Raw genomic sequence first — 22,045 nt, 5'->3', positions numbered from 1 at the left:
TGAAGTTTATTTTAACTTGTATAATAAAAATTAGTAAGCTAAAGTTAGCATATTTTTTTAAACATATTTAAATTAAAAGTTGATTCATTTAAAATTAACTAGGAAATTAAAAGTTACTAACTTTTTAATTTAACTTTGAACCGATTAATTAGTTATTATCCAACCCTGAGCATGAATAATACAGGAACACACTAGAATAGCTTCTATGTGAATTCGCTAATAATAAGTGAATAAACAAATGAATATACTTACCGTTAATACAGTGCCGTCAGCTGCTTTCTTCTCACTTTGTATCGCCGTAATGGTAAATGTTTCCTTCAGCAAAGCTTCTATGTTGATCTCCGACAGATCCTTCACGCGAAGAGGCGGACGTGGTTCGAATATTTTTGGCAAATTCTTTGGTAACTCACTGTACACTGATTTGACAAATTGCAGGAAATATTGTATCTACAAGACAAATACAACGGTAAGACCGATTCCTAACATTATCTAATTTATCGTTGTATTATTTATTTATATATTATACTATATAAATTATCCAAACTCTACAACTTTTATCCGAAACATTTAATTCTATTCTGTTTTATTTTTATCACATTAAGGTGTCTCAATTTAAATATCCCAGCATGTAAAATAGAGAGAAAGAGGAGGAGGAAAAAGCAACGTTACTTACTTCTGGATTAAAAGTAGGCTTGTATTGTTTGTGAAGCTCAATAATGATGCGTAAGCACACCAAGACGTTTTCTTCATTGTCTGTTTCCAGCAATTTAGAGATAAGAGTCAAGATCTGTCTAACGTATGGACGCAGGTACTCATTGCTGGGTAATCTGTGTATCATCTCCAGTATCAGTTTTCTGACTTGCTGAATGTTATACTCCGATATGAAATGCGGCTCTCCTTCTTGCAATATCTTCAAGAAGATCTTCATCATATGGTCAAGAAACGCTGGATATTGCGCCGAACACATGATGATCTGTACGAATTAAATATCTCTTCAATGCATATCATTCTTAATTGACGGATTGCTCGAAAATTTGTTGAAAAAAAAAAAAATCCTAGATATATAGTTGGCACCGCCTTTGTCCGCCTACCTCAAAATTTTCCGACAGTTCTTGAGCTGCCTTCAGTTTCAGTTCATCCTTCGACACTGGATCGGCCAGCATGGTCACGTACGAACGATATGTATTCATTTGCGTCAGCGGATCGGGCGCCATTTTGATTATTATGGTGAATCCTTGTTAAGTATTATAAATAATCCATAGAAAAGAGCTGTGTACATAAAAAAAAAATATATATATATATATACATATGTATGTATATACACACAGAATGTCCCAAACTAATCTTGATTCCCGTGGTGTGCAAATGGAAGGGCTGAAACTGAGTAGAAAAATCCTATACCATTTTGCAAATAACACGCAAAATTTCGAATTATCAGTGATCGAAAATGGTCAAGTATAGAGGCTTCTTTAATTAATAACTCAAAAATTGCGTGTTATTTGCAAAAAATAGTATAATATAATATAATACTTTTCTGCTCAGCTTCACCCGTTCTACTTGCACACTACGAGAACCAAGATTAGTTTGAGACACTCTGCATATATACATATAAGACAATATATGTATGTACATTTATATTTATATCCGACACAAAAATGCCAAACTGTCGGAAAGTATATACACGTGCCTTGAAATCAATGCAATCTCTCTCTCTCTCTCTACGTCGAGTAAACAAGCCTTAGCAACCGCTTCGGTGCGCTAAAATCTCTCTACTTTGCATAATGTTGCGTATAATTATATTTTGAACAAATCTTTCGTATAATAAACTGTGGATGATATAACAGTGATCTAGCAAATTGTCACGAGTGATTTAAGAATATCCTATAAAATAAAACACTCAGATGAAACCTCAAACACTCCGTATCGCTCTCGAATTTCCGCACTTTATTATAGATATATAAGCCACATGGTAACGCGCTTGGTGGTTGGTCTCAGTCTATCGGCATTGTTGCGAGCGACGAGATGTGAAATCGATCGATGTAGATATTTTTCCGTCTACAACAAATTTCTCGCAAGAAAAAGTGCGGAAAGCGATTAAAAAAAAATGGACGAAACGACGATCGATTCGATCTTCTCGGGATCGTTGAAGTCCTTACCGCCGGTCAGCTCGAAAATCGTGCGGATTTTCACGAGTTCGACCTTCACCGGTAAGTTATTTCTTAATATATTCAGAATAGTGGAGAAAATAATAGAAGATGAATGATATATAATAAGATATATAATCTGATACCGAGACGAGAGACGGAAAATTACAGAGTGTCAGCAAATTTGAATATGAAGGATAACGACGAGCTGAATTTCAGACACAACAATGGAAAGAAACACCTTGATGGCCCAATGTTACCCCAAACTGAAGGATTACTGCAGAGAGAAGCATGGTTTGGAGTTTCAGGTAAGATTCAACACGGCAAAGGTAACGATTGGTTGGCGCTGTTTGAGCGAGCGAACTTATTTCTACGTAATTCCGAACGTATCTATATGTAATTTCGAACGTATCTCTACGTAAATATACACAAAAGGTATGTTATATATCCCGACGGAGACATTGATTTTTCACCGTGCCAGGCACCGATATTACAGAAGTATGATTCAATCTCTCGATGTTAATTCATGATAAGGATTGAATCGAACCTTGTCTGAATTGCCTTCAAATCGTACACTTGAGACAATCAGTGACACTCAAACGTCCTTTAATTACCGTCTAATAAGCAACAGCTGTCTTATCGCTATTAGCGTGCGAATCCTTCGCGATCTCATGTCGAGTTCGATTCAACGGTAGTATTTTATTCTAGCCCCGTCCTACGTCGAGGCTAAATCGACGTCAAATTTCAATCAGATGGAAAATAACAAGTGAAGTCCCGACGTTGGTATCGGAACGAACAATATTTAACAACTTTGAACGTTTTCAATGTATTAAAGATTAAAATTGGGCTTAAAATTATGCTCTCTACCACGAGACGAGAAGCGTTTGAGGAATGCGCAGCGCCGGCATTCCATGTATGACTCCATGGGTTATGAGAAGCAAAAATAACTTTAGTAGATAGTAAATCAACAAAAAATTTTAACCAACAGAATCTTAATCAACAGAAAAAATTAATACGAGGAAAGTCTTTTATATAGCTTTAGAATAGCTGCCTGAGGTAAGATTAATACTTGCGATCTTGTAAAAACAATTCTATCCGAAACTTTGAATACCTTTTTCTCGAGATACGTTTTTCAAAATTCGTGTGATTTTTCAAAATTGTGAGAAAACTATTTCGTCGATTGTTTTCTACTTTTACACCTTCAATATACTTTTCTAAGGTATAAGTCTCAGATTTTATCATATTCCAAAAAATTAATGACTTTTGTGGCCTATTCAAGACCTATTTTTTAGGCAAAAATCAGAATTTTTTATTTAATCTGACGCCATTTTATTATTTTTCCTGAGCTTCCTTTGACCTTCGCTGAGGTTCATTCCCTTTTTCAATTACTTATTAATGAGAATTTTGAGGGATTTCTGTTTCAGATTATCCAAAGCCGAAATATCCTGCACACCGCAGAGCGCTTCTTTTCAACGCTCATAACTTTTTTATTAATGAAAATATTTTGCACCAAATTTTTATGACACATAATTAAATATACATAGAATATATCTACCAAAGCCCGTGAAAATCCGTCGTGCAGATTTTTTAATTAAAAAATTTCCGAATATATCCTTGTTCTTTATTCCAAGTGAGAAGCCTCTTAATTAAAGCATTGCATAATTATTGATAGAAATCAATAACTACAGTGAGAAGATATTAAAAATATTGGAAAAAAGGTTAATACAGAAATTTCCATTGAACAAAATCGTAAGGTTGAATTTCTCTTCGACAGGTAGTCGATATGAGGTGGGGAGTGCGCGACGAAGCTACCGACGATCACATGACTACGGAGCTGTGTATGAGGGAAATAGAAAACTGTCAGAGATTATCCATGGGACCGAATTTCGTTGTGAGTAAATAATATTAATCCTCTCGAAGGTTTCGCCCTTAGAAAAAAATGCAGTTACATCGATAGAACTAGTTAACAGCGTCGTAATTGAATGAATATATTACAGGATATTTCATATTTTGTTGCTGAAAAATATGAGAATAAAAAGTGAAATATCTCAAAAAGTATTCATTTTTCGATGATCTTACCCTGGTACTTTTATACGCCGAATAAATAGAGAAATTGATATGTGTTAACACATCGCATGCGGGTATATTTCGCCGCGGACTTACGCGTGTAGCGGGCGTTCTTTCGTGAATTTCGCGGGAGTTTGGTATTCAGTAAAATCGCAATAAATCGATAACTACTTCGTTTTTCTCAACGAAACTTTTTTTATTTTATACTTAACCCTTATCGGACGCTAGCTTTTATGCGCGATTCTCACTAGGTTGTAGCTGGTTTCAGCCTACAAGAGAATGTCGTATCTAATTAATTCCTATACCTGTAATAACATGTTAAATATTTACTGACTTTTTATGAGTTTCAGCCTTTCTATCCCNCCCCCCCCCCCCCCTAAAAAGTGTAACAGCATTTTTTTCTTTCACACAGGTATTTCTCGGGCAAAAATACGGATATCGTCCGATACCGACGTACGTGCTCAGCTCGGAACTGGAGATGCTCAGAACGGAATTGGACAATCAGGGGATGGACGTCACTCTTCTGGACAAATGGTACAAAAAGGACAGCAATGCTGTGCCGCCTACCAGCATATTGCAACCGATCTCGTCCATCCTTAAGAATTTCAACAATAAAGTAATCATTCCTTAAAATATTTATCTCAAACATACGTTTGACAATTCTAGTTTTTTTTCCAACTACAATACCAGTCATGACGACGGTCGTTGATTAATTATTCTCTCTTCTTATGTACAAATACATTTATATAATTTTCTGTTTGCGCACTTTCAAGAGAATACCCAAGCTGCAACAGGAAGACCAAGCGATCTGGTGGGACACCATGTTGAAGATGCAAAAACTGTTCAGAAAGGGAGCGCAATCCCTGTTCAATTCCGGCAAGTTCGACAAGAACACCATGCATAATTACTTCATGTCCGGTGTGTAAGAGAAACCTGATACATCTTGTATTATCCTGTGTCCGTTTCGATGGAATTACAGTAATCGTTGATTTCGAAACAGTTACTGAAAGGGAGGTGATCAACGGCGTGTTGAACGTGAAAAACACCAAAAACCACTGTCTGGCGTATGTGCGATACATAAACAACATTAATCTGCAAAACCTACGGAAGGCCAGCCTGTTCTTGGACATAGCTAACAGAAGCTTGGACAACGAAGCCTCGAAATTATTGGCGGACCTCAGGGACGAAAGACTACCGAATAAAATTGAGAGCACGAACTTGCAGAGGTGCGTTTCTTTCAGTAATTTCATAAGAGACGCGCAACTTCGTTCAACTACTTGCAGTGTTTGCCTCAGATGATTTCAGATTCATTTAGATGATGATGAAAGTCCGAAAAATTCATCTTGATGAGATGAAAGTGATTTTGCTTTTGATTTATCTCGATGAAAGATTAGGTAGATATCGACTACTTGACTGTATGAACAACGTTGCACAGGTACACCGTGGAATGGATCGGAAGAGAGGGTTTGGATCCTGAGACTCACAGCGAGTACCTGCAGCACTTTATAACACACTTTTACAGAAACATAGTGAAGCTCGTGGACCGTGCCATGAGGAAGGAAGACAGCTCCGCGCAGGGACAGATAATAACGGAGATCTTGCAACACCTTCATGCTTGCAACAATTCCGTGAAGGTGAGATACGTAGAGTGCCAGGTGGAATCGATTGCGAGAAAAAAAACATAAAGAAACTTGAAAAAAATTCGTTACATTTTGCAAATGCATTGATGCATCAACGTTCAATGATTGATAGTGTGTTATCAATCGATTTGTTTCGTGTTTTTACGTACAAAAGTATCAAGAAGACATTCGTCGAGAAGTGAATACTTCAAGAGATATTTTATATCTTACATTAAAAAGACAAATTAAAATATAAAATGTCTCAAAAAATATTCATTTTCCAATGATCTTACTTTAATACTTTTATACATAAAATGATTAGAGGAACCGATTTATGTCTAAAGAACTGTAATTTTATTTAGAAAATTCATGTTGACCTTGATCTGATTTTGATAATGCCATCCAAGGTCAGGTGAATACGGCCATTAAAAATGCACCTATTTAAACTTTGCAACTTGTATTTCTAACATTTCTTCGCTAAAATGCGTATTTTCTGAACTATTGAGTTCTGGCACTTTTCGTACACCCTGTATATAATAATAAGAAGTTCATGATTTTAATGTAATTCTCTCTCTCTCTCTCTCTTTCTCTCTCTCTCTCTCTCTCTGCTATCATTGGATATTCTAATATTCTTGCGACATTGATCTCTGTAGATCATTTTGTGTTTTTGTAGACAGAATGTGTTTCATGTAGGTATTTTATGGACGCGAGGATACCTTGGAGAAGATAAAAAACTACATGCTGGGTGACAGTGATAAGCCGCTGGTGTTATATGGAGAAGGCGGTTGCGGTAAGACCTCTCTGTTAGCAAAAAGCGCAGGTTTGACCAGCAGCAGCTGGCTCATGGGCAAGAAACCGATCAGTATAATTCGATTTCTGGGGACTACCCCCGACAGCAGTGCGCTCACCCCTACACTGATTTCGATTTGTCAACAGGTAAACAGATTTCGCACTTCACTTACACTCCTCGTCACTTTGAGAGGGGGATAAATGTTCAGAGAAAGTCACTCACCGATTCTTTTGAAATTTATATATATATACAGGGTGGTCGAAATGTTCCGGGACGGCTGAATATTTTGGAAAATATACATTTTTAAGAAGGACACCTTGTATGTTAATCTCAAAAGAATCAGCGAAGTGTGATCTTTTTCTAAATATTTATCAAAGGAGGAAATCGAATTTCTTCGTCTCTGTGTTCTCAGATCTCGTACAATTACGGATTATCGTTTGAAGAAATCCCTGACGATCTGGTGCCGCTCACGGCTTACTTCAAGTACTTATTGACTTTAGCTAACACCGATCAGCCCATTCTATTGTTTCTAGACAGTGTCGATCAGTTGACGGGTGTGCAGGGCAATAAGTTGTCGTGGTTACCCACGAGACTTCCGGCGAACTGCAAGGTAGACACGAATACAATTAGCAATTTAGTGTCGAATTAATAAAAACTGGCAATGTTGTAACGGTCAACAAATCGGTCCGTTTAGAAATAGTGGAGTTCAATCGCTAGATATGCAACTGCAATCAGAGTTTGTCGGTATCTACATACAATTATCTAAATAATCATCCAGATGAATAAATAGATCATCTTTATCTAAATGGAAGAAATACAACAATATATTCATTTTCATCTTAGAGAAAAAAAAAACATGTTATCTCATCTAAAAATGATCTGAAACGATGTTACGGTTATTATTCTATTCGGTCTATATTCCGAATTCACTTTTCGATCAAATGAATGAAATAATATAGGTATATGCGTTAAGCCCGTATCAAACTAGGGGATGGAGATTTGATTTCAACGAATCAACAAATTTCGGTTTTGTCTCCTCTGGTCCGTTCTTTTTAGCTGCACTGCTGCACTGGTGCAATAAGTTAGAGCTAGACAAAAATATACCTGTCTAACTTATTGCAGCAATTCAGTAGTGCAACGAAAAAGAACAGACCATTTGTTTTGATTGATCAATCCACTTTAACCCCGTATCAAACTGTCGACTGTGAGTGAGCAGTCAATGATTATTGGTCTTTTTTGTTAGATCCTTAAATGGAGAGCTATTACGTTGATGAATTACTTAATCGTTGTGCAATTTTATGATCTGTGTGATTGTTATAATAAATTTTTATATAGTCTCTCATGAAAACAATGCCATCTAGAAAATTATCTAGATAAGTAGCGCTACTTATCTTCCATCTTGATAAATCAAAAGCAAAATCATTTTCATCTCATCTAAGATGAATTTTTTGGATTTTCATTTCACCTTCATATAAATGAATCTAAAATAATCATCTAAAGTAAACGCTGATTAAAAGCTGCAACATCTGTCAATCCAGCCTACTTCTGGATAGAAAATCGACTTCTCTGGCCTTGAAAATATAGACTTTGTTATTTTTCCCTCTCTGGAAATTGTTACTGTAAACTAATCATTGGACTGCTCTGTTCAGATGATTTTGTCGTGCGCGGCGGAGGAATCGAACCCGGTGATTTCAAGGGACTACCAGCTCCTACGCAGGATGATTGACACCGAGGAAAGCTTTATTGAGGTGACCGCTCTGGGCGAAGACTTAGCTATGGATGTGATAAGGTGAAGACAAACGAACGTCAAAGACGCGTATCTTTTCTCGATTTCCTCACGCATATCTCTAACTTTTTCGCGTACATCACGAAATGCGTAAACTTGTTCAAGCCCTTTGAAGCATACATTTTTCCTCACGCTTATTTTCTATCGAATTTGGTACTTGGCGGTTTTTGGGGTCGCTGATCACGAATCTTGAGTCAAAACAGAAAATTTGTGTTCGTAACTACCATTACCAGTACCGGCTCTTGTTAGCCTCTTTCAATTACTCAAGGATTGTTCATTTTATCATTCTTCTCTTTTGATCGTTATTTTGAATTGAGTGATCGTTTAAGTGATCGTCACTGTTGAAACCGGCTCGTTATTACCGCCTTTCCTTAATTTTTGAACGTTTCACGTGGAACAATTCCCATAGAATGTGGATGAAGACGGCCAGGAGGGATCTGAACAACTACCAGTGGCGTTTGGTGGCGAACGCGATATCGAAGTGTTCCCTGCCGATCTTCGTGAAGCTCGTGTTCGCGGAGATCTGCAGGTGGCGCAGCTACACGAAACCGGCGGACACCCACTTGGCCAGCACGGTGATGGACAGCATAATGATGCTGTTCGAGAGGATCGAGAAGCAACACGGCAAGATCCTGGTATTCCACGCATTGGCCTACATCACAGCCGCTAAATCGGGCCTGTCGGAGTCCGAGCTCGAGGATTTGATCTCTCTGGACGACAAGGTCCTGGACGACGTCTATCAGTACCATTTGCCGCCGGTGAGACGTATTCCCCCCCTGCTCTGGACCCGAATAAGGAACGACCTGCCGAATTATCTGAGCGAAAGGGAGGCGGACGGTGTGAGCGTGCTGAACTGGTACCACAGGCAATTCAGGGACACCGCTAAGGAGCGTTATTTCAAAAACATGAATATGGCCATGTATTTCCATTCGATGATCGCGGATTATTATCTGGGGATTTGGGGCGGTGGCAAGCCGAAGCCTTTCAAGTACACGGAGATACAGAGACACCGGTAAATGTGCATCGACCTCAGTGTTGTCGTATCATATAATCAGTGTTTGCCTTAGATGATCTCAAAATCATCTAGATTAAGATGAGATGAAAATTCGAAAGATTCATCTTAGATGAAGTGAAGATGGCCGCCTTTGCTTTATCTAGATGAAAGATAAGCAGCGCTACTTGTCTAAATCATTTTTAGATAATATTGTTTTCATGAAGGACTTTATAAAAATTTATGATAAAAATCACGCAGATCATAAAATTGCACAATGGTTAAGTAATTCGTCAACGTAGTGGCTCTCAATTGAAGGATCTAACAAAAAAGACCAATAATCATTGATTGCTCACTCACAGTCGACAGTTTGAAACGAGCTTAAGATGGATTGATCAATTGAAACAAATGGTCTGTCCTCTTTAGCTGCACTGCTGAAATTAATGCAATACGTAAGAGTGAAACAAAATATATTTGTCTCACTCTAACTTATTTCAACAGTTCGGCAGTGCGGCTAAAAAGAACAGACCGAAGGAGACAAAACCAAAATTTGTTGAATTGTTGAAATTTAATCCAATTCCTAGTCTGATGTGGGCTTAACGTAAAGGTCCATATTATTTCATTCATTTGATCGAAAAGTAGAATATGAACGATAACATTATTTCAGATAATTTGTAGATGAGATAACACGTTTTTATCTAACATTAAGATGAATGTATTTTGTATTTCTTCCATCTAGATAAAGATAAAGATCTACCTATTCATCTGGATAATTATTTAGATAATTTTACCTATAATAGATACTGGCAAACACTGATGATAACAAATCTCACGTTAATTGAATAAATTAAGGCTCTGTTGATCTGTGAATTATGTAAATAATTAATTACTTTTAATTAATTATCGTATTTAATTGACGATTAGCATGAGCCGTTAATTCAAAGGCCATTTAATTAACGACTGATTACAACAAATTCAATCGAAGATCATTTAATTGACGACTGATGTCAATAAATTCATTAGAGATTACATAGAGATCTGTGCTTGGCTTTTACAGAGCGATAATGAAAGAAACCAAAAACGTTATTTTTATTCAATCAATATTCAGTATACTCAAGATAAAATTACAAATGTCCAGACGTTTTGACCCTGAAATCTCACATAATCACAATTTATAGGTTCAATTTGACGGACAAGGAAGGTGTGGCGGATAGAAAAGTGCCGGAACAGCCGTTGGCCTTTTACTCGAAGGAAGGGACTATCTCGAGATATAACTTACGAAAGGTATACTATAAAAGATATCCTCGAACACGATTGACAAAAACCTGCCAATGCCTCTCTCACAATTGCAGTTCGGAGAATTGCCATTTCACCTTGTGAGGGCGCGACGTTTCAAGGATCTGTTCGAGAACGTTTTATTCAACTACGAATGGCTGCATGCCAAATTGAGCTCTTGCCCTCTGCAAGCTGTGCTTTCCGACTTTGAGGATGCTTGCAACTTCATCGACAACCAGGGTTTAGTGAGGCGAGTCGTCGAGAAAATTCTTTCAGATTCTTATATCTTATATCTTGCTTATAAAGAGATACCTTAGTCTCTTTTTAATATTCTTTAAATGCCTCATAGATTTTTGGGTTTCCAATATTAATTGTATAACCGGAAGCGTGTGTATCCTTTCAGAGAACTCATGTTAGTGGCCGATGCTTTGAGATTGGGTGGCGCAATTCTGGGGAATCACCCGGACATGCTGGCGCCCCAATTGATCGGCCGACTGCTGCCGGAGATCGGCGCGAACGTTAACGTGAGGATGTTGCTCCGGGCATGCGATCACGACGGTGTCAAGGATTGCGCGTTACTTCCTCTCTACCATTGTTTACACACACCGGGCGGACCGTTAAAGGTAATCCATCTAACCAACCAAAATCCTCATTTGCCCAATTAATAATAATTTTTCCCCCGTTTCACGAATCGATTGACGAACGATCTTTCGATTCCCTCGTTCGGTCGCCATTCATTTCTCAGATTTCATTTCGATAATGTTGCTCTCTACTCCAGTACTCGCTGGAGGGTCACCAGTTCGCGGTGTTTGGATTTTGTCTGACGTCGGATTACCGCTACGTGGTGTCGATATCAAACAAATTTATCACCTGGGATCTGAGCACCAGCGACATGACGAGAGACGTCAATCCCGGCGTGGAGGGCATAATGCAACAATTGGTCCTGAGTCCCGACAACAGATACGCCGCGGCATTTACGACAAATCACCAGGTACAGTATTTGTAGATGCGGTACATCAACTATTGATTCACACCAAGGACCCGGGCCGAAAATATCAGTTCCGGTCTATTAAAATATTTAATAAAGGTTCCGGTTTCGGTCCCGGTTTTCTGGAAAATGTAAGTACCGATACCGTTTAGATTATGGTTCTTTACAGTTCCGGTTCTTGAAACTTGTTTCTTCACTGAAATTGTTACTGAATTATGCGTATAAATAAATAAATAAATAAATAAATAAATATATATATATTTTTTTTTTCCATTGACACACCATTTTCAAAATATTTAGGTTTAAGTTAAAATGGGACACCCTATATATATGTATATATATATATATTAAACATAAATATTTTGAAAATGGTGTATCAATAGATAAAATTATGTAGATTCTGAGAATATTCAGAAAGTATCTCAATAATCTCCGAACATTTTCAGAATATATATGTTCCGTTAGGATACGTTCCGTTAGGATAATTTGTTAGGGTAATTTGTACAATTCAGGATAATTGTTTTTCTATTCATCCTAAAATTGTAATATATTACTTCTTCTATTAATCCTCTTCTATTTAATATCGTATGTTTGAAGTTTATTTTCTATTTTTCGCAATAACCAATCAATGTGCTGTTTTTTGCGAGAACTAGAATTTTATGAAATGAAAAAAAAAAACGACTATTTCAAATCATGGAATAAGAACCGAAATAATGAACCGAGAAGAACCGTAAACCGAAAAAAATGTAACGGTTCCGATTCTATAGGCTTTGTAAAATTTCGATTTACGGTTCCGGTCTAATAAAAATATCAGTTTCCATACGGTTTTCGTTTCCGGTTCCGGGTCTCTGATTTACACCGACGAAGTCGACGGAACACACGTGAAGACCAAACTTGTGACTTGATTTGTAATCTCTCGTAGACGGTCGTGTTGAACACCTTGACGAGCGAATTCGTCGTCATCGATAATCCTTTGCCGAACGAGGACGCGGTGTGCGGCGTGTATCTGATGAACCAGTACGCCTTCATTTGCGGTAAGCTGGGCTGGTGCAGGTTCGACTTACGAGGGAACCTGCTGGACACTCACACCAATCCCGAAGACTCCAACAAGTGGCCGATTCTACGTAAGAAGTGAACTTTTTACACATCACGTACGTAGGTATCTCTTATGTCACGTGTTCCTCGTTCTAACATTCCTATGTAGATGTGGAGTACACGGATTTGGACCACTACAGAATCGTATTCTGGTCGGGAAGCATCAACGATACGCGTATGCTCTTGCATACTTACAAAAAGAAAATATCGCTGGATCCATTTCAGTTTCACAGGTACGACATACAGAGAAGAAATGTGAGACTCGCGTTAATCTTGTCCACCGTTAACGCTTTATGCTGTAAATCTTTTGTTCAGTTTTGTTAAAATATTCGGTTCCGGTTCGGTCCCCGGCTCTAATTGATTCTGCGTCAAATTCGGATAGCCCCCAAAGACGCATTAATCGGCTTATCGGATCCGCACAACGCGTCTGACAGATAAAGCGACTCTCCAACGATTTTTCGGGATTAAGGAGAACTCATAAATCACGCGCTTCTCTTCGCTACAGCTCTTCAAACATAACTCGTAACGGGTCTAACCCGTAAAACGAAAGTCGAAGAAACATTCATAACAGCCAGAGCCATCTTTTGAAAACGGACCGAACTAATTTGTACTCCCAATATTAATAAAAATTTTTTCTTTCAATCATTCTCATTACTTTTGGGACACACCTCGTGTGTCGATGGCCGACCCTAACGAACAAATTGGTAGAGAAGAACGAGATGAAGCAACGATCGCGTCCGAAAATTCACCAAGTCCAAATTCGATTGGCGAAAAAAAAATTCCTTTCAGCGCTATGGTTATGAACAAGAACAAGGATACCTTGTACGCGTGCACGAACCAAGACGACTACAGGATTACCAAGTACAGCAACGACGAGATATCGTCTTACTGGGAGAAGATCTTCGACATGCCCCGGGCGTACAACGATGACGTGGAGTATCTATTGCAGCTGAAGTTGGATCGAGAGGAAGAGATGCTGTTGGCGACCACGGGAAACGGCTTCATCGTATGGTTCCTGGAGAGTAAAAGCGACGCGCACGTATTGATGCTGCCGAATGGCGTGAGGAACATCAGCACCAGGATGATGTGCTCGAATTCCATCATGATCAGCGGCACGAAGAACTACGCTGTCGCTGGTGTAAGGTGGGTGTGCTTGTGTAAGGTGTCCTATGAGTGTACAGACACTCCTAGGTGCGTTAACCCTTAGAAGCATGGTGAGAAGTACACTTCTCACTTTTTTATTTTCAGATTTTTGCCAATAAAATTGTTATTGCTATATCTGAATTGTTTTTTTTTTTATTTTTCTAGTATCTTAGGGATGGGTGAAAATGTAAAAAATTTGCCAAGACAGACATCTTGTTAACCGCAAAAGTATTGTAAATAATCAAATTTTAAAAAATGCCTGTGTTTTCATAGAAAATACATTTTCCAGCGACTTTTCTCAAATTTAGGTGTTAAAACTTGCAAATAGGGTCTTTTCAGGTCGCTGATTACGAATCTGATATCAGATTTAAAAGATTTTCAAAGTCCAAAATGGCGGTCTAATATGGCGGACTGAAATTGCAACAAATTGAGCAATTCTCTTCAGATGTGGTATCCAGGGGATTTTCAGTTCGTTGATTAGATTTTAAAAATCTTTCAATTTTGATCTCAGATTCAGTCACCCCCAAAACTCCCGGGTACCAAATTTGATGAAAAATAAGCGGGAGGAAAAAAGTGTGCTTCAAAAGGTTAACACATTGATTGCCGGTCTGACTTTCATCGATTGTATAGAAACCTGACTGATGATTAAAATATTAAAAATACGACATGCAAATGTAATTTGAGACATTATATCCTTCACCTCATTGTATTGACTCTATATTGACTGACCGAGCCATTTTTTGATAAATGCAATTAGTTATATATTTTATATGTAACTTAGTAAGAAAAAATCTGACATTCAGTGTGTTAAACTCTCACATAAATCGAAACATCAACAACAAATGTTAAATGTCGCCTGTCGTAGGAAAAATCTGTATGTTTGGTCGCTCGAAACTTCCGAGCTAGTGAAGATACTGGACGCGCACTTCGCGAGGATCATTCAATTGGAGGCGCTGACGATTGGCAACTGGAACAGCGTTGTGACGTCGAGCATCGACAGAAGCGTCAAAGTGTGGAATATCAACAACATTTTCGAGCAAGTTCACGTCATCGACAGACACGAACTGCAGATCGACATGATAAGGTAATACGATAATCGTACGGGTTATTCCAGGAGTGAATGCAAAGTTCCAGTTTGCAATAATCCGATAACATTCTTGGGGACAAGGAGAGATATCCTGAGAAATATCTTCAGTCGCTCTGAGTGGTGCGACAATTAATTGTTCTTGTTGCAAAACAGTTTAGCCGAGGAAGGCAATCTGGCCGTCACGGTCACCAGGGATTGCGTCGGCGTTTGGGACCTACAAACAGGCAGGCTGATATCGAAGCTGGCCGACAGCCCTTTAGGGGCTATCGTCACACACGCTTGCATCTCGCAGGACAGCAGGTGAGCTGAGTTTTCTATTCGGCGAAAGCTCAATAGAGGTAGGAACCTGGACCGAATAAAAATATCGGTCCGATTTCGGTACGATTTGCGGTTCCGGTCCGACAGAAATACCAGTTTCCATACGGTTTTTTTCGGCTTCGGTTCCTGACTAAAGATAACACACGTAGTGGAGTACAAATGAGGAAAGTAAAAACTGACACGTGAAAAACGCACACATCGACAAACTTCGTGCTTTAGATACATCGTGTCGACCGAATCGGGCAATGTTCTCGTGTGGAATAGAATCACGGAGCAGGTATTGTTCAAAGAGGAACAGCCTAGCGTCAAGCAATTGATGTTGATCGAAAACTCGTCGAAGTTCATGGCAGTCTCTAGGCCGAACAATCCCGCAGGAGTGGAGAACGTGCGAACCATGGCGACCCTCGTTATGCGAAGTATTCCTGGTAAGGCGAGAGAAGTCATAGATACTTTAACACAGCACGAAACCGCAATCCCTCGCACAGTGTCTTGATTAAAAACTGATATTTACTCAAGAGAATTGTAGGGGAGAAGTAGAGGAGAAGCACCAAAACTTATACAGGTATATTGTAAACCGACATATTTCTCGGCTATAAAGTACTGAATTCGGTCGGACGTGACATGAATTTCGATTACTTTCACGCACAGTAATTGAAGCTGAAGAATCGGGCTTTAAGGTTACTAACTGAGATATTGATGTGCTGTGAAAATGACATATTATCGTTTTTGGTGGTTTTCTCTTCTATTCCTGATAAGTCAATGAATGCATCTTCCACGTATCTACGTGTATTATAGATGGCAAAACGATTTTCTCTCTGGAGTATCCAGTAAGAAGCAACACCGGCACACCTTTCCGGCAGGTGGCCATAACATCCGATGACGCTTTCCTGGCGGTACCAGCGGCTGACAAGGGCAACAGAGATTGCATTGTGATTTACAGCGCCAAGGCAGGAGCGCTGATCAGCAAAATACCAATAAAGTTGCCTGGATTCAAGGTGACAATCATAGTAATCGTAATAATCGTAAAAACTATCGCTATCATGATGGAAATTCAACTTTGGACTATGAGAAATTAACTGTGAGAAATTCACGCTGACAGGATATCATACATATCACTCCTATGCCTAACAAATCGCAATGGGTGGGAATCATCGGCTCCGACAAGGGTATGATTCTCGACATTAATAAGAAAAAAGTTTTACGTGCGATTCCAAAATGGAGTGGAAATATTAGCAAGGACGGCAAGTATACGCTATACGCTCCCAGCAGGTACGGAAGCTTTCAAGTTCGATCGTTATTAATGATGGTTGATCTTTTGGAAAAAAATCGATTTTTGAATCGGTCTTATATCGGAACAAAACCAGAGCCGATTTACCAAAACTGTCGATTTACAATCGGACTGAAGAAGTTGATTTCTCAAAAGCCGATCCAAAAATATTACATACGATGAGCACTGACATTATGTTTCTTCTTATTTTGAGCGCCTTCCGAGATTTTCAGTCGTAACCGTAAGTTTATAAGAACCAATCGCAGTAGATGATAAATTTGGCTTTGAATATTCTTCGATAAAAAGAAGAATAATCGATTATGATTAGTCAGTTTTCTCACAAACTTGCAGTTACGACTAAAAATTTGTTACGTGCAAAAATCTCGATCATTTGTCTGTACATTTTCGACGATAGACTAAATCTGACAACTCGTCTATAAATGTAACCCTGATAGGGAAATATTTAATAACACTGTTAATTGATTAAATATATGCATTAGAGGTGGTCTCGAGCTCATAGAACTGAAGAAAGGTACAAGCGTGAAGACATATATACCAAAGGTTGCTGAAGGAGTATTTACCGTTATATCAATGTTTAATCGCACAGACGAATACGTGCTTTACTATCACAGTGGTCGAAAAACTATTAGAGTCTTCAGGCAAGTATATGTTCGAAACTAATAAGTCTCAAAAGTAGACAATTTACACAAATTGTTAAAAGATGTTTTGTCTAAATCTAATGAATTCATACATTTAAGTCGAAAGGAGAAAATTTCAAATTTGCATGTATTTGCATTGTGGATTTTGTATTGTGTATTTATTTGCGGATAACATTCCACAGATCTTCGGACTGTGAAATGATATCGAATTATAGAGTACAAGCTGAATTGAGCGCCATCGATAGCACGTATGATGGCAAAAGTATCGTTTTGGGAACAGTCGATGGATGTGTGTCGGTATTGGCTATAGCTGACTCTAAAAAGCTTGAGATGAAAGAATACCTAGCAAACGTACCGTCTCGTGATGAACAGGTAAGAAACATTGACTAAGCGGGATCTACAATGAGAATTTAAGACGTAAGATTTAAGAAAATGACTAATCATAATTGATTTTTCTTCCATAACTCGACTGTGATTGGTCAATTTCTTAAATCTTACGCGTTAAATTCTTATTGTAGACCCCACTTAAGCTCTGGTCTACAATAAGTGCTTTAAGCTCTAAGCCTTAAGAAATTGGCCAATCACAATCGATTATTCTTCTCACATTCAACTATGATTGATCATTTTCTTAAGATTCAAAGCTTAAAATACCTATAGTAGAATGAAAGTGGAACAAACCGTGTTATTTGTAGCTTTGCTTCCGTTTATCTATAAAGCCTGAGTTGAGTAGTAACCAATTAATCAATTAGAAGTTAAATTAGAAAGTTACAAAGTTAATCATTTTCAGCTTAACTTCTAATTTAACTTTTAAAACGGGTTAATTTTTTACTTAAACTAGTTGGTTTTCAATTCTAACTTTTTAACACTTTTTTTCATATAAGTTAAAATATCTTTTCCATTATTACTTTTTAGTAAGGAACACAGAGAGAGAGAGAGAGAGAGAAAGAGGGAGAGAGAGAGAGAGAGAGAGAGAGAGAGAGAGAGAGAGAGAGAGACACACAAAGACTATATTAATATTAATAATTTTTTCCGTTATTTGGCTTTTAATTACTTTGAGTATGTTGTTATTATATTCGTCATGACTAACGTAGGTGTACAAAACAATAGTTCCATTAAAAAAGAACCTGAATATCATTTAGTTTTCGAGATATTTGACCTGGTACTTTTGAAATTTAACACCCTATATACATATATGTGTGTATGTATAAATAGTTTCGCATAATTAACTTCTAACTTCTAACTTTATGAAAAGTTCATTGAATTTCCAACTTAACTTTCAACTGAGTTATATTTTGTTTCTGTAAATTTAAACGTCAACTTAGTTATTTTCCAGGCGATTAACTGTTAACTTAATTTTAAAAAAATACTACCTGACTCGATCCTGCATAAAGCACTGTTACATCATTAATATGCAATAACACTAGCATGTAAAATTATAGCATTCTAAAGAATACCCTATAGTTTGTCTACAGAATTCTAGAATACCTTACGATAAAATTAACTCCTTTATGCGTTAAGATCAATGTACCGACCTGTGATATGCAACATACACTCTTTCTGCAATGTTATTTACATTGTAAAAGTAAACAATAAGATGTAAACAGTAGACAAATTAACCAACCACAGTCGATTTTGGAATTGTAGAGGAACAGTCAATTGTAGTTGGTCAATTGGTTTACTATTTGCGGTCTCACGTGTGTCATAAACGTAATATCAACAAAACATACATTTCACTTTGTTAATTACCGTAAGGAAAATTGAGTGAATTTATGAGTTACATGTATTGACGGTTGAAAAAAAACTATTTCGCGGTCACTTGTTATTCATGCAAGTTTTTGGCTCGAGAAGAAAGCAAATACCGCCCGAATAAACATTTTATTTTATCTCGCATTTCGTACATATATATATTATATTTTCATCGCCGCGGCATGTTTCAATTTAGGTTACTCGTGTGATCACATAACCTAGAATAATCGTTTATACTCACACACACGACAAACGTGGTACACACAAGCGTGTAAACTATTCTATGGTTTAAATTGTGAATAAATACTTACGTTCTTTCATCGACTTTTCCGCGAACGCATCTCTCGAAATCCTCGATCGCGGAACGCAAAACGATGTTGTAATATTTACAAGCGCACCCTACCAAATTAAATAAGGTTAGGTGTTACAAAGTATGTTTAGAACTGAACAGAGCAATTTTTAACCCTACATACACATTGCGTCACGTATGCCTTACTATTATATCTATGAATTTTACACGACTTTCGATCACCTTACGCATAAATAACGTATAAAATCGTGTAACTTTCGATTTAAAGATTGATTCAGGGCGCGCCGACTGTATGCTGTATAAGGTTAAAAATTGTAACTTTAATCAATTGTACTTACATTATGGTTTGCACTCGGAGAAATCTATTCTATTCTCAAGAACGCTGAATAACATCTGAAATAAATCATACTTTACAGTAATAATAAATAAGTATGTTCAGACTTGTAGTTCATGCACGATGTTAGGCATCGACAGTACTACCTGGAGAAGAAAAATTCTAGTGCCAATAAATGTATCAGATTCCATCGAGATGTACTGAACACTTGGGGTGCGTTCCGTTTCACACAAGTGAGCGCATTTATCATAGTCATGTTATACTATAAATGATATACATATATATGTGTGTGTGTGTGTGTGTGTGTGTGTGTAAGTGCACTCATTGCGTGCAATGGAAATATCCCGTTAAGCCCGTATCAGACTATGGATTAGAATTAAGATAGAATTAAAATTTAGCCAATCAAAGCAAGATTCATTAAACATTTAGATTAATGAACTTTGATTGATTAAATTTCAATCCAATCTCAATTCTAAGTGAAATCACGCAATGCGTAATAGAACTGCGAAACAGTATCAGACTATGGATCGGAGATTGTGATTGAATTTAATTTGGCCAATCAGTGCAAAGTTGAATGAATTCAAATTTAGTGAAATTAAGTGAACTTTACACTAATTGGTTAAATTTCAATTAAATCTCAATCTCTAATCCGTAGTCCGATACGGGCTTTAGTTCACGTTGCGATAGCATATATTAGAGTTAGACGATACAGTATCGATACATAGGGAAATAGGATTTTCCCCCAGAAAAATAAGGTTTTCCTCCACAAATTGCGGAGAAAACCTCTATTTTTCTGAGAGAAATGCTTATTTCCTTATGTGTCGATATTGTATCATCTAACTCTAGCACGCATCCACTTACATCAGCCGGTGCCTAAAATCTTTTCGCTGGATGACCAATTAGAAAATTTTATATTAAATTAGCCAATCACCTGCGTAGACTATCATAGCCAAACGGAACACACTTTTACATTTGCTAATTTTATTTCTATCGTATTCTTGCACTGTTTATAAAACTACAGGCCATATTTATAGTTGAATCTTACATTTAAAACCGTCTTAAAGTTTCATCTTCAGATGATCTGCAGCCAATGAAATGAATTGTACAGTATCAGAAGATAAATTTAAGACGATTTTTTGTATAAATTCCGAAGAATTTCTCAAATTTGACTCCGGATTTATATTCAGAGATCCAAAGAACACCTTATAGATAAGTTTTTATGTAAATTACGAAATTATTCGCTCTCACCGGTTTTGCCACAAAACGTTGGTTTTGGTCCACCAGTGAACTGGTTAAATAATTATGTATAAACAAATTTCATACATAATTTAATATAATTATGCATAGTTATGTATATTTATTCACGATTATATGTAAAATATTTTTTAACGAGTAATTTTTAGCAAAAAAACGTTTCTAGCGCTATCAGACGTCGCATTTCCTAAGTTTGCGGGAAATGCTTTTTATCATAAATTATATTATTTTACTGCTTAAAAAGTAAAAGGCCAAAGGTTTATTATACCTATTGTAAATTTGGACTTATTATTATTCAATGAATCATATAGCGTGGAAAATCTCGTGCTTGTATAATCAATCGACTAATTCACGTTACAGTGGAAGAGAAAAACCGAAAAGCATCGGGCTGCGATAAAGTTTAAGGCTGCCGCCCGGATCGCCCGTGTAGCACACGATTTATCCGCAATTGTGAAATCCTCGAACGTCACGGAAGTGATCGAGGAAGCGGATTAAGGCACAGAGTGATCCGTCTGATCGGCTGCGTCTATTTCTAGTTTCTGTTTAGGTGATATGAAGTAATTTAATCGATTACTTTTACTTTTAAGTTGATTTTTAGTTTAATTAAGATAATTTTTACCAAACTTAGATTGAATTAATCGACGAGTAATAATAATATTGTTGACACCATTTTTCAGACCTTCCACTTGTTATTCAACGATAATTGAAAAGTTAATCATTTCTATCTATATTAGCAAGCTGGAGCAGATAATATTTGATTGATAACAATGTATTCAACAATTGTATTCAGCAGAAAAATTCATGAATAATATTCATATAATATTCTAGGAATATTACGCACTTATAGAAAATGAACTTTCTAATTATTATTGAACAAATTGCAGAAATGACGACTGGCAATTCTTATTATTATTCACCGATTATCTCAATCTGAATTTTTGGCAAAAGTCATTCTTAGATGACACGTGATGCGACTTATCTAGTCACTTATTTCTATCTTTAGTCCTTTTCCAGTTTCTACTCAGCGCTAAACAAGCGGAATTCCTGTCTCTGTCGACGGCTCTACCTACAACAAACATCTAATCGATCTAACGATTATCAAGAAGAAAAAAGGCTAAACGCAAGTGAAGAACTACACGTGGCTACAGAATTTATATTACATTTATTTGTCT

General features: G+C 37.3%; 2 protein-coding genes across 4 annotated transcripts in view; one reads left to right on the top strand and one right to left on the bottom strand.

The window, feature by feature from the left end:
- Positions 1 to 19,857, bottom strand: part of LOC106749654 (transformation/transcription domain-associated protein) — a 35,283-nt gene extending 15,426 nt beyond the window's left edge. The window contains exons 1-6 of one of the 3 annotated variants that reach the window (XM_014629325.1): positions 19,766 to 19,857; positions 19,624 to 19,693; positions 19,287 to 19,374; positions 1,092 to 1,269; positions 674 to 973; positions 253 to 447 (exon numbers count right to left, since the gene is read on the bottom strand). In XM_014629325.1, the coding sequence (XP_014484811.1) occupies positions 253 to 447; positions 674 to 973; positions 1,092 to 1,214 (618 nt within the window). In that variant the 5' untranslated portion in view covers positions 1,215 to 1,269; positions 19,287 to 19,374; positions 19,624 to 19,693; positions 19,766 to 19,857. Of the gene's footprint in view, positions 1 to 252; positions 448 to 673; positions 974 to 1,091; positions 1,270 to 19,286; positions 19,375 to 19,623; positions 19,744 to 19,765 lie in introns of those variants that run through there. The other 2 variants (XM_014629324.1, XM_014629326.1) reach the window with 2 other exon arrangements.
- LOC106749649 (NACHT and WD repeat domain-containing protein 2) lies at positions 2,105 to 21,368 on the top strand. The gene is made up of 26 exons (XM_014629316.1): positions 2,105 to 2,207; positions 2,364 to 2,452; positions 3,919 to 4,035; positions 4,624 to 4,827; positions 4,985 to 5,129; positions 5,212 to 5,437; positions 5,647 to 5,845; positions 6,524 to 6,766; positions 7,033 to 7,230; positions 8,270 to 8,409; positions 8,816 to 9,418; positions 10,576 to 10,681; positions 10,750 to 10,922; positions 11,076 to 11,295; positions 11,451 to 11,663; positions 12,583 to 12,784; positions 12,865 to 12,988; positions 13,545 to 13,898; positions 14,764 to 14,982; positions 15,139 to 15,285; positions 15,523 to 15,728; positions 16,099 to 16,298; positions 16,403 to 16,572; positions 17,071 to 17,229; positions 17,412 to 17,601; positions 21,234 to 21,368. Exons 1-26 carry the CDS (start codon positions 2,105 to 2,107, stop codon positions 21,366 to 21,368), a joined length of 5,085 nt encoding a protein of 1,694 aa, XP_014484802.1.
- The last annotated feature ends 677 nt before the right edge of the window (positions 21,369 to 22,045 follow it).

Source organism: Dinoponera quadriceps, unplaced genomic scaffold, assembly GCF_001313825.1.
Source record: "Dinoponera quadriceps isolate SergipeBrazil2010 unplaced genomic scaffold, ASM131382v1 scaffold3773, whole genome shotgun sequence".
NCBI lineage: Eukaryota > Metazoa > Arthropoda > Insecta > Hymenoptera > Formicidae > Dinoponera > Dinoponera quadriceps.
Note: the sequence above shows the minus strand (reverse complement) of the source record. Positions and strands in the feature narration are given on the sequence as shown.